We start from the raw sequence: 12,220 nt of genomic DNA, 5'->3' as shown, positions 1-12,220 counted from the left end.
CCGCATCCCCCAAACACAATTTGGCCATAGGCTGATGCTTACTGGCTGAGTGCAAGAGCGTGCTCTCCGACTGCCTCCAGGTGCTTAGCATAGCTGTAGTAAGTGGTGCGGAGGTGAACCCGGTCGTGAGCTTCAGCTGTTTCAATGGCTTTCTGCCACTGGTTTGTGGCCTGGTAGAACTTGTTCAGAAGGTCGTAGCGTTTGCAAGCCTTGTACAGCTGCTCTGCGTCCTCCTGAAGGGAGAGGATACAAGCAGCTCGTTAGCTCCACGTGTTTCATGGGCGTCCATCGAAGCAGAAGGTCACAGCAGGCACTGCACTTACGAGTATTTTAGTTATGCAAGCGATGCAATTAATGCAACAATAATTCAGTCAGGAGGGCTAACCAATTAATATACTTAGCCTGGAATAGCACATTACTGGGAAACAGGATGTTTATGTGAAAATAAGGAAAGCATTCAGATCCTGGCACTTACTGTACAGTATCAACTGGGGGCTGACACGAGCAAGCCATCAACAATGAAACGCTGTCACCAGGAGCGTGAATCACTTCAGAAAGAGGAGATAAGCTCATATGGGGCTGCAGTGAATGGCCACACTGCCTAGGAGTGACGTGCAGAAGGTCAGAGGGACCTCGGAGCGGGTCTCAGAGGTAGGAACTCTTCCTTGGATGACTGAGAGCCAGTCCTGGCCATGAGCACTATTCGTGTCAGACAGAAGCAGATCAGGAGGATTTTGCCTGTACTGACGCAAGGGTAAGCAAATTTGGAACTATTATTTTTGAGAGGCTCTCCTGTGGAAGAAGCCCTTTCCTGCCCCACCCAACTGCTGTTCAGCTGAACACTATATTTAGTAAATTGAGATTATCTGTCCAGGATAGAAAAATAGTTTCTGTCTCTTATTGTTTCAAATTCTAAAAGCATAGAAAGTCAAGATGGAAGTTGTTGGCACTGTGCTGCTACTCTATGAGCGAATAAACCAGCAGAGCAGCATCTGCCTTGCTCCAGCTTCCCTCCACCTCTCCAAACAGATGCCAATATCCTGGAATATTAACACTTTTCAGCCTCACAGCTTTCTCTGCCAGGAAGCTTTTCCAAACATCTAGTTCAAAAGGTCCTTTTTTCCTCTATTTAATTAAGGATAGTTCAACTACCTCTCTAGCATTTAGACTCTTAAAATGGCTGCAGATTGCTGAATTGAAGCCCTTCCAGTCTTGAAAATCTTTCCAAGAGCTGAACGGTTTGCCCTGATTTTCTCTGAACTTCCAGTTCATCAACATTTTTTTTCTGGTAATGAGAAGAGGTGGAAGGCAACATTCCAGCTGCAGCTGCAACAACCACACAGATGAAAGCCACCGCAGCCCCGGGATGCAGCGTCTCCGCAGAGGCCCCTGCAGATTTTCTGCTGTCACAGCACTTCGTGTCTAATTGGTGATGTCCTGTGAACTGTGGGGTGTGTCACTATTTCTGTCCCTCTTACTGATTTGCCTGGGACTAAGAACTAAAGACCTCGCTTGTGTTTTTCTAACAGATCACTGATGAAGACATGAGGTGGAGGCTGAGAAGGACACACGCTCTCCTCATCCACGGACCTTGGCGGTGCTCCAGTCAGTTTTCAATCCGTGTGATAATCAGCCTAGGCTCCATTTCAGATCTCAGCTGTATTGGTAAAGCACAATGATCAAGGGCAGAAAATTCAGACTAAAAGGAAGCTGTGTAGCAGAGACACTTTGGTGTGCGCTGGCTGCCAGCTCCAGACACGAGGGACACTCTTCCACTGCATCAAGCTGTAGGGAGACAGCAGAACAGCCCAACTGCTCAGTGCTGGAACCAGGCACATCACTGCCAGCACAGCAGGAGCAGGCATGGAGACCTGGGCAACTGGACAGCAGATGACCCTGGGACAACACAAGCAGCCAGTCTGACTGGGCAGAGCTTTCCAAACCCAGCACTGGGGCAGCAACTTGAAACACAGCTCCAGACTGGAATTCTACAAACAAACACTTCAAAACGAAGCTTTGAAGCATTTATCGCACTGGACCTTAAAATACATTTGCTGAAATATTTTAGCTAGAATATTTTAAAGTACATCTTTTTTTTTTTTTAATCCAGTCAAACCTGGAATTATTAAGTCTGGAAGAATTATGGCCCAAGAAAAATGCAAAACAGAGCTTACAACGTTTCATCCTTAAAAGATGCTTCTTCCACTCGGCAGTTTTACTGCCATTATATATCCTGAAAACAGACAAATTGATTTGCCATAAACTTATACTGCTATGGCTCTTGGCACTCTTATTTTCTGACACTGGATTCTGCCATACTCATTCTCATCTAACTTTCAAGAACCACAAAAACAGTTCATGGGACTGATGAGCCTACAGCATTCCCACTGGTAGCAGAGAAAGACTCCATGCAATGTGGCACAGTAGCTGTGCATCACTGGGTTGTGTAACACTGGAGGGGATGCCTACTTCTTTAGGATAAAAACACAGCTTCAAGGAAGTAATGGTAAGAACTATTATTCCTTACTCCTTGTAATATGGTTAATGGAAATATGGTTATAGGTATTACTCGCCTCCAAAGTTTTGGCATCTCTCTCAGATTTCTCAAATGGTCACGTTTCACTCTGTTCCCTAGTAAACAGAGTGGACGTTGCAGGATGCATAAGATTGACAGGCTTACCAGCATGCCCAGCTGAACTGCCAGCACAGCAACTCTGGCTTCCTGCTCAGGTTCCCGCTCTGCTTCCCTTAATGCTTTGGCTCCTCTTGCATGACCCATGTTTCCAAGGCAAATTTTGGCAACATCAAGCCTCTGAGTCTTCACACACATGCGAGCCATGTTCTCCCAGACAGCCTCACTGCGATAAAACAGAAAGAAGGGGAGAGCTGTTATGGTATCACCATCAAGGAGTGGGTATTGAGCAGGTAAGAGGCAAGGAGCAAGAAAGGCCAATGCATGAGCATGTTCCACACGTATCGGACATGAACAGACTCTGGTTGTTCCACGAAGATTTAAGAGGAATAGAAATAGTTCTCAGACATAAAACGTTGTAATGGAGCTGAAGGTCCATGGTTTTAAGGAAGTATTGTGGCATCGGATTTGTACCAATGTCTAAGCAAAAGCAGTCATATTTGCACACATATAAACATTTATTGTGCACCCATCTCTTTTGCTTTTACTGTAGCAGCAACATATGTATCTTCTGACTCTCTATTCTCCTGGAGAAGCTGCAGCCCATGACTTGGATAGGTGCACTCTTTGCTGGGTAAAGAACTGGCTGGAGGGCCGGGCCCAGAGAGTGGAGGTGAATGGAGTTACACCCAGCTGGCGACTGGTCATGAATGCTGGTCCCCACGTGTTGGCACTGGGACCTGTCCTGTTTGATGCCTTTACTGATGATCTGATGAGGGCACTGGGTGCACCCTCAGTAAGTTTGCAAATGACACCAAGTTGGGGGAAGTGTTGACCTGCCTGAGGGTAGGAAGGTCCCACAGAACAACCTGGACAGGCTACAGTTTGAGTATCAGGAAAAACTTCTTCTCTGAAAGGGTGCTCAGGCATTGGAACGGGCTGCCCAGGGCGGTGGTGGAGTTACCATCCCTGGAGACGTTCAAGAGCCGTGGAGATGTGGCACCGAGGGCCATGGTCAGCAGGCACAGTGGGATGGATTGATGGTTGGACTTGGTGATTTTAGAAGTCTTTTCCAATCTTAGTGTCTCCATATGCATAATACTCCCATATCACTGTTCAGAAAGAAATTTACAAAGAAAAAAAAAAGGGGGGGAACATTTTAACATAAAGATACAAAACTTACAGCAGAAACATGCTGCTTCTGTCCTGCGTAGTTCAAAGATGGATCAGCCATTGGCAGCCCACCAGCCATACTCACCAGCAAGGAATGTTGTCTGAGAAATAACTGACCAAACCATTGCGTTCTGATCAAAGTGCACAAAAAGTGGCACAAAGAAAAGCCGTGCGATGCTCAGAATGGGAACACCTCAAGGTTGAGAGTTTACACTTAACACTGCTAACACATCTGTCATTGCTGGCAGCATTACTACCATCCCAGCTCCAGGCTCCCATGCAGTATGGTCAGGGCCATGCAGCTTCACAGGAGCAAGCAAAGATTTGCACAGAGCCTCTTTACATCTGAGGCTCTTCAGAGTAAAAGGCAGCATGTTTGATTAACAAAACATTTGCATTCAAAATAGGGCCTCAGCAGAGATCCGTGCGGCTCTCAGGCACCACCATGACACAAATTAAGTACAAGGATGATGAAAGCAGGAAAAAAAAAAGTTTTCTTCTTTTTTTGTTTTTTTTTTTTTGGAAGAGCTGAATGACACTTCAGGTCCTGCACCTGCAAACAAATCCCCTTCCAGTTTGGGGGTGGGGGGGGCTGACAATCATGTTTTCCTATGATTAAAATGTTTTTCTCTTCCCAGTGGCTGTGGGAAAGACCTGCACAAACAGGGGAAACTGACTAACCGGGAAGCAGCAAAGGAGATGAGACGCAACGTGCTGTCAAGCACATTCAGTCAGTGAAGGAGGAAAAAAATGTTTTTCCTGATTTACTTTAAAATCAGATCATATTTTTATTTGCAACTACAACCAGTGCAAAATTCTCAGGTGGTGATCAATAGAAACGTGAGACCTACACTTCTTAAATGCCAAAGTGTATGGAGGAAATAAAGTAGGATCAGAAGTAATAAATGAGGGGTGAATTTCAGGTGGTTCAGAAGTTTTGCTTCTTAAAGCAAAAAGATGTCTCTGAAAATATTACTGAATTCCTTGTACCTGCTTGTCCACGCTGACCGTGGTTCAAACACAGCCTCCTCAGCTCTGTGCTGACATATCTGAGTCCCTTCCAGGAAGAAATGCCAAAAGGAACATGGAACATCAGAACTGGAAATTCTGTGCTCCATCCTTCTGAGCGTAAGCCTACGATGCACTTCTGTCCAACACAGAAATGCTGATTTCTACCAGCAGAAGATGCAGCCATTCTCATTCTCGTAAAGTCTTAGTTTTTTTCTTTTAAGCCAGCCACTGCTTATACCCAGAATGGGGGACAGCAGGAAAGACATCTTTAAAGGACACTGAGGTCATATTAGATATTGTCACCTGGCTTTGATCAACAAAGACAGACATTTCTATCACTAGCACAAGGTGTCAAATGTAGCATGCATGTATGAATGGCTGCACTTCACGACACACAGGGAAAAGGCCTCTATTTCACAAACACTGTAACGCACCAGAAGAAGCTGCCAACAGCTGAAGGAACACAGGCTTGTGCAGTGCTGTGCCAAACAAGCAGTGCATTTCTGAAAGGAGATCAAAATATTTAAGAACCCTGAGAGCTTGCAGTTCCCTGGATGCAAGAAGATGAGAGTTCATGGACTTGAACAGAGACAAGGTAAGAATTGCATTTAGCCTACAGTGAGTGGAAACTTCTGCAAGAAAATAAACTAAATTGTATATTTTGTACAAAGTTAAAAATACTGGTGCGCAGAGAAACACAACAAGACTTGAAAGAATCATCTAGGATGGAAAAGACCCAGGATGGACATGTGCAGAATCATCTAGGATGGAAAAGTCCTTCAAGATTACCAAGCCCAACCACCAACCTACCTTAGCAAATCCTGTCACCAAACCACATCCCTCAGCGCTACGTCCACATTGCTCCAATAGCTGCAGGGATGGTGACTCCACCTCCTCCCTGGGCTTCCAATGCTTGGCCACCCTCTCTGGGAAGAAATCCTTCTTGATATTCAATCTAAATCTCCCCTTATGTCACTTGAAGATGTTGACTTGCATCCTTGCCACCTAAGAAAAGAGACCAACACCTCCTCACTGCAGCCTCTCATAGGTGTAGGGAGCAATGAGACCCCACTTCCCTCAGGCACACCTCATAGGCCTTCCTTTCCAGTCCCTTCACCAGCTTCATTGCTCCTTTCTGCACACACCTGAACAATTCAATACCTTTCTTGTACTGAGGGGACCAAACCCGAACCCAGTATTTGAGGCACGGTCTCACTGCGTACAATGGGCAACCATTTCCTGCTGTTACCTGGCATCTATTGGCAGCATTACGCTTTTGTGAATGGCTGTGGCTCCTGACAACGTGAAAACTCAGTGGGGGCTGCTGTTGCCCAAGGGATTCCTCTCTGGGAGCTCCTGTGCCACACACAAACTGTCAGCGTGTCACCCCTGGCACCTGTGCCATCCATACGCCATAGACCAACGATGTACCTCCGCTCTGAAAAGCTGGAGCTCAGCCATTCCATTTGCTCCTCCTCCACTGCAACCCATATACAGAACTAAACCGACCGGCCCCAGCAGCCAGCTACCAACTGGGTGGAACAGAAACAGAGGAAGAAACATTTCCCGGTGATGCGCTCTGGGTTTGGTTTGATTTTGTTACCCTAGGGCGACAATCCCCTCCAGACAGTCAGAGGGGCCCAGGCACCTTCTGTACAGACCCAGCTGGGCAGGAGATGGTGAGCATGCGTTACAGACTGCACAGAGAATACTGAATTTATAAGTGTTCACAGCTGGGCAGTGCTTGCGTGCATTCATCCAAAGCAAGCAAGGCACTGAGAGCAGTTCACTTCACCAGCATGCTGAGTACCTGCAACAGGAAAACACCGCCTCTCCAACTGTTCCCTCCCACTGCCTTCTAGAAATGCTTGAAGGAATGTTTCACCCAAATCATTCAGAGGAGTTCCCATTCTCTCACTGCAGCTAAGGACAGCTCAGTTATCAGACGGGTGGAGAATCCACAGCTAAATCTTCTCCTTTGGCCCAAATGCAGAAGCTGGTTATTTCCTATGGATGTGTCCCTCACAAAGGACTCTGCTCTGATAAAGGTATATACATGTATTATCGTAGAATCATCATAGAATCATACATGGCCTGGGTTGAAAGGGAGCACAATGCTCATCTATTTTCAGCCCCTGCTATGATCAGGGTCGCCAACCATCAGACCAGGCTGCCCAGAGCAGCATCCAGCCTGGCCCTGAATGAATACATAAACATACATACATGCATTCCTGCAGCTCAGTTCCTGCTCCTGCTCTGAGAGACCAACTGTTGGTCTCTCACCAGCCTCCAGCACTGCAGCCTACTTCTGATATGGGATCAAGGGTTTCAAACTCAGTTACACGCTGTTCCTTTCCAAAGATCATTTTCATGAGCAGATAAAAGTTCAATATATATTCACATATTGATGCTTGCATTTATTATTTTAACTATTAATTTATCTATTGTATCTTATTTAAAAACCAGAAAGGCATCAGAGTGACGTCACCAGAAATGTAAAAACAAACTCATGCAAAAGGCAGGTGGTCTGACTCCCCAACAGAGGCAAAAAGCACACAGCTGCTGAGCACCACAGAGCACACAACCAAGCGGAGGCTGGGAAGCAGCACGGATCATGTCGTGCCAACACCACAGCAGGACGGTGCAGCAGACTGAGCTCACACACTGATGGCAGCCAGGGCCAGTGTTCATCTTCCCATAACTCCTGCAGAAAGCCCAGAGGACCTCCAGCAACCAAAATGCAGCCAGAACCTGTGTTCTGCTTTGCCCTAGAATCTATTCTATTCTGTTCTATTCCTCAGTGAGCAGCAAGACATCTCCAGCATCAGAACAGCCCAGGGACAGCCGCGCTTCAGTTTTGCTGTCTCAAGATATGCACAAACAATGCAAGCCAGGTTAAGAAACAAGAAACGCCAGGAGCTGAACATTCTCACGTAATACAAGGCAAGAACAGTTTCTTTTTTGACAGTTGGTAGGTCAGGGAGAAAGACACGTCTGTCTTTACATCCTTAAAAGGCAGCAACTCTTCTCCCAGGGCTGGCCTTGCTGTCACATACACAAGGCCAAGGAATGATTTACCCTCCCCCCCAGACCACATTCTGAGAACTTCCTGTTCTTCCCCTCCTCCTCTTTCTTTTCTTCCCTCTGGAAAGCAGCTCACATCTGTGCTTCATTAGCCACAACTGGATCCTTAACGGAGACCAGATGCAGCCCCAGCAGAGCCGCAGGAACGCCCTCCCTGCTTGTCTCAGGGAGCTGTGCCTGCCCGTGCAGCACGTCAGCAAACTGCCTGTGCTGCACCCTGAGCTTCAGGCCGTGCAGGAGCACGACAGATTCCAAACAAAACCTTGATGCCCCTTCAGACACAAGTTTTTCCACGTACTTGATGAAATAGTTTTTCTAACAGCGTTCTCACCTTTCTGGATCTGTTTTTCTGTGAAACGACGCTTCCAGCATTCAACATCTGATTTCACAAACCCTTCTATCGCTATATATTTTTCCACACAACAAAAAACACAACAGGAAAAGGAGTATTATTTAAAGTGCTGGAGATTCACGTGTCTGAAGCATCTTACAACTCTCTCTCCTCCCTTAATGAGGTTCATTTGAAAAAGGCACATACTTGCATTCCATCTCATCTCTAAGTATCTTGACCAGGAGAAGTAAGAATCTCTCCTTTCAACTTGGGGCCCCACTTTGATAACAGGGCAGTGCTATAAACATCAGACATAGCATCTACAACACTACGTGATTTATGTAATGCTGTAATGCTGTGGGGAGGTGGGTAGATTTTCCTGCCACAGTCACCGAGGACATGTGGTGTAACACTTCCATTTGAACAAGCGACAAAAACAGAGCATGTATTCATCTCAGTCTCAACCACCCTCCCCCAGTAACTCCAGCACAAGGCCGCATCCCAGCACAGCACCTGGGGTGGGTGAGTGTCCCCCATGCTTCAGACACTGCCTGCACCACTACAGAGGGAAATCCAGGTTTCACTGCTGAGCAAGTGGCAGTTTTTCTTGAGCAAAGAGCAGACACAAGGATGAGATTCTCAGCAGTTCAACTAACAGGCACACTGTGGATGTACTGTTCTGGTGCTAAGTGTTTACTGAGAGACTCACCACAATGTAAACCACGTCTGGGCTGTCTTGGACAAACACTGGGCACCACCCTGTCCCTATCCTCCACCCATCGCCTACATGCTGCTCTTGGGTGTTTTCCATGCAAAGGAAAAGGATGGGACAAAGCAGGTGCTGCTTCCTAAGGAAAATTAACAACATATATCACCATTTTCCAAATGTTAATTACGTGCACCCTTGCCTGGATATCAGTAATTTGAAACTGCACCTGACTAGCCCCAAAAGAAGTGTTAGAATAATGCAATCTGTCTTAAATATAGCATAGAATCATAGAATCACAGAATCACAAAATGTCCTGGGTTGCAAAGGCCCACGATGCTCACCCAGTCCCAACCCCTGCTGTGTGCAGGTCGCCAACCAGCAGCCCAGGCTGCCCAGAGCCACATCCAGCCTGGCCTTGAATGCCTGCAGGGATGGGGCATCCACAGCCTCCTGGGCAACCTGTGCCAGTGCCTCACCACCCTCTGGGTGAATAGTAGGTGATTCTGCAAGCAACTTCACATTATAAGGTTTGCTAGACTGGTTACAGGACAAAAGCATCACGTCATGGACAATAGTGGCTACTGAGGGCTCGGACATGGCCACATCAGACACACTACTTGACACCGAATGTTAACGGGGCTTCCAACCTCATCGTTTAGAAGCATAAAACTTTAAAGACATCTAAGAACTGAACACTGATCTTATCTTCAAATCAACGCAAAATCAACACAGAGCTACAATACCAGAGCTGGTGGGATGCTGCCTTTTCTCTTGTAATTGGGAAGTTCATCATATTAAATGAATGCTATTCTGGGAAAGGTGTCGAGCATTTTTCATATATGTTCAAAACATTGAAAACTGTCTGGACTATTCTTAGGAATTCTTCCCTGGCAGAAACAAAATGCTTGATAAAGCAGGAAAAGTCTTACAGAATGATATTTGTGTCATATTGAATACATGGCTTTGTCTACTCCAAATGATAACGTCAACAGCAAGCCATAGTTTTGTGTGAATTACATCAAACAAAACCTTGTGTCCTAAGTACTGCTATAAGTACTGCTTTAGGCACAAGAAAATCAGTCACCCAATTCCTCCAAACACCCACTCAGACCTTTTCCTAAGATTTTTTCAATATGTGGTATTCTGTTGCAGTATTTGGCAAAATCACACAATCTATTTTTATACAAATGGAAATAAAGCTGCTTGGTTATCATTGGTATTCTTTGCTTCCTGTTCTGAAATTATGTGCACTTCAGTTCCAAGAAAGGACTGGAAGGACTAAGAATGGAATATGCTCGTACACATCTGTCAGCAGAGAAGTGTTCACTGCAGTGATTTCTTCTCTTTTAAAGGACAGGCAGGATTCCCTAACTGTTCTGTACTAAAAGCATAAGATCTCTGTGCGAAGAGAACATCACTAAGTGCCAACAAGAACCTGAATGAGACAGTGAGGAGCTAATAATAATAATAATAATAATAATGATAATAATAATAACTGAGCCATTTTAGTAAGAGGAAGCCAGGAAAACTTACTGGATCTTTTCAAAACTCATTTGCTTTTCATTTGGTCCAACCTACTCCTTTCAAGTATGCCCCAACTTTTCATATTTTGATGTCATTATCGGTTGAATGGAATGATAAATGATTAAAAAAACCACTTGGCCATGGAATGCTGTTTCAACAACGGATCATGTCCTGCATAAACAAATGCAAAGAGAATTTATTAGGTACTAAACAGAGAAACTCCGTACAGAATCAACTAGTTATCCAAATCACTGAGACTCCAAAAGTAGAATTACATTATTTCTCACACAGAAATGCCCCAAGTGCTCTACAAGCTGCTTTGCAAATTGCATGGGAAAATGTAACCCACCACTGAACAGAACTGCACCTCGTCACGGAAGACGGCAAACAGCTCATTATGGACAAGGCCAGCCACCAGAAATTCTGCCATGGGAAAAAAAGTCTTGCTAAACGTGCTTGCTAAATTACTGCAGACAGCAATTATCGCTGCTTTGCATTGCTCCTCAGATACACTTTGTGTGTTATCTGGGTGGGATGAAGACCGCAGTGCTGCCATCCCATCTGCTCTGTATGGAGGGATTGGAGCTCCCAGAAACATCCCCATCATAAGCTTGGAGTTGGCTGCAATGAGACTGTCCTCACCTACAGGGAGACAACATGCACATAAAATCACACAGCACGTTCTGAGATGATCATCTCACTGTAACTACAAGATGCGTCCTCAGGCTTCAATAAATCACTGAAAAATCAGTGACCAAAAAATCAGGAAGGAGCAGAGACAAGTTTACTGCTGGATAGAACAGGTTTATCTTTGGCATCATCTACGATGGCCACATCATCTGCCCTGCTGCGGGCTTAAAATAACAAAAAAAAAAAAATCCATGGTCTCTCACTACAAAAGTATGGACATTGCTGTTCAGACATTTCTTTGAAGAATGATTATAAATGTTTGCCAATAGCAGTGTTTGCCAAATTTCTAAGAACACGGATGTATACCAATATGACCAATCACTTACAGGAAAAACAGACACTAATGATGCTGCACTGCTGCGAAAGCACAAAGTGCCTCAAGCTTCATCTGTCTAAGGACTGAAATGAACCAAGCACACAGACGGGACGGGAATTTACAGCAAGCTTTGTGAGTTCAATTCTGATGGCTGAAAGCTGACTACAGGGTTGTATGGGATTCACTGAACCATTTTCCACCCCTATTAGCATCAAGTCAGTCTCAGAAAAACTAAAAATCTCCTTAAAACAAATTTCCACTTTGCATGTCAGTAGGGATCTGTTTACTACAGGTAATGACACCTAGCTGACAAAAAAAACCCAAAAACAACTGCTTTAAAGTTAATCATTTTTCACTCTCGTTTTGTTAATCCCACGGATGTGAACTGCTGACACACCTCAGCACTGTGCCCATCTCTCTCCCGACTCCTCGCTCCTCACTCTGCAGGCTGACAAGACCACCACCCCCCTTTACAAGGAGTGTTACCAGACGTTAAACCTAGTGCAGTCGTGGGGTTTTTTTGTTTGTTCAGCTTAGACACTGCCGATGGGCTCAGAGCAAGGAGCGGCTGCAGCAGAGCTGGACGTGGGGCTCAGGGCCGCATCTGTCCCACAGCCCAGCAATCCCCAGCTTCCATCACACCAAGACGCTCGCGACTTCCTTCAGGCACCCACGTATCTTCTCCCAGCTTTACATTTTCTGTTTGGCTGCCAGATTCCAATCGAGGGTTGCAAGGAGGGATGGCAGCCT

The 12,220-nt window shown here is 45.6% G+C and overlaps 1 protein-coding gene across 3 annotated transcripts in view; it reads right to left on the bottom strand.

Moving 5' to 3' along the window:
• The window catches only part of IFT140 (intraflagellar transport 140), a 76,860-nt gene that overhangs the window by 5,566 nt on the left and 59,074 nt on the right, over nucleotides 1-12,220 (bottom strand). For all 3 annotated transcript variants that reach the window (XM_052679919.1, XM_052679920.1, XM_052679918.1), the window contains 2 exons: nucleotides 2,681-2,858; nucleotides 43-233 (listed from right to left, as the gene is read on the bottom strand). In XM_052679919.1, the coding sequence (XP_052535879.1) occupies nucleotides 43-233; nucleotides 2,681-2,858 (369 nt within the window). The remainder of the gene's footprint in view (nucleotides 1-42; nucleotides 234-2,680; nucleotides 2,859-12,220) is intronic.

Source organism: Tympanuchus pallidicinctus, unplaced genomic scaffold (genome assembly GCF_026119805.1).
Source record: "Tympanuchus pallidicinctus isolate F22 unplaced genomic scaffold, pur_lepc_1.0 scaffold18, whole genome shotgun sequence".
Classification (NCBI taxonomy): domain Eukaryota; kingdom Metazoa; phylum Chordata; class Aves; order Galliformes; family Phasianidae; genus Tympanuchus; species Tympanuchus pallidicinctus.
This window is presented reverse-complemented; position numbering and strand designations above follow the sequence as displayed.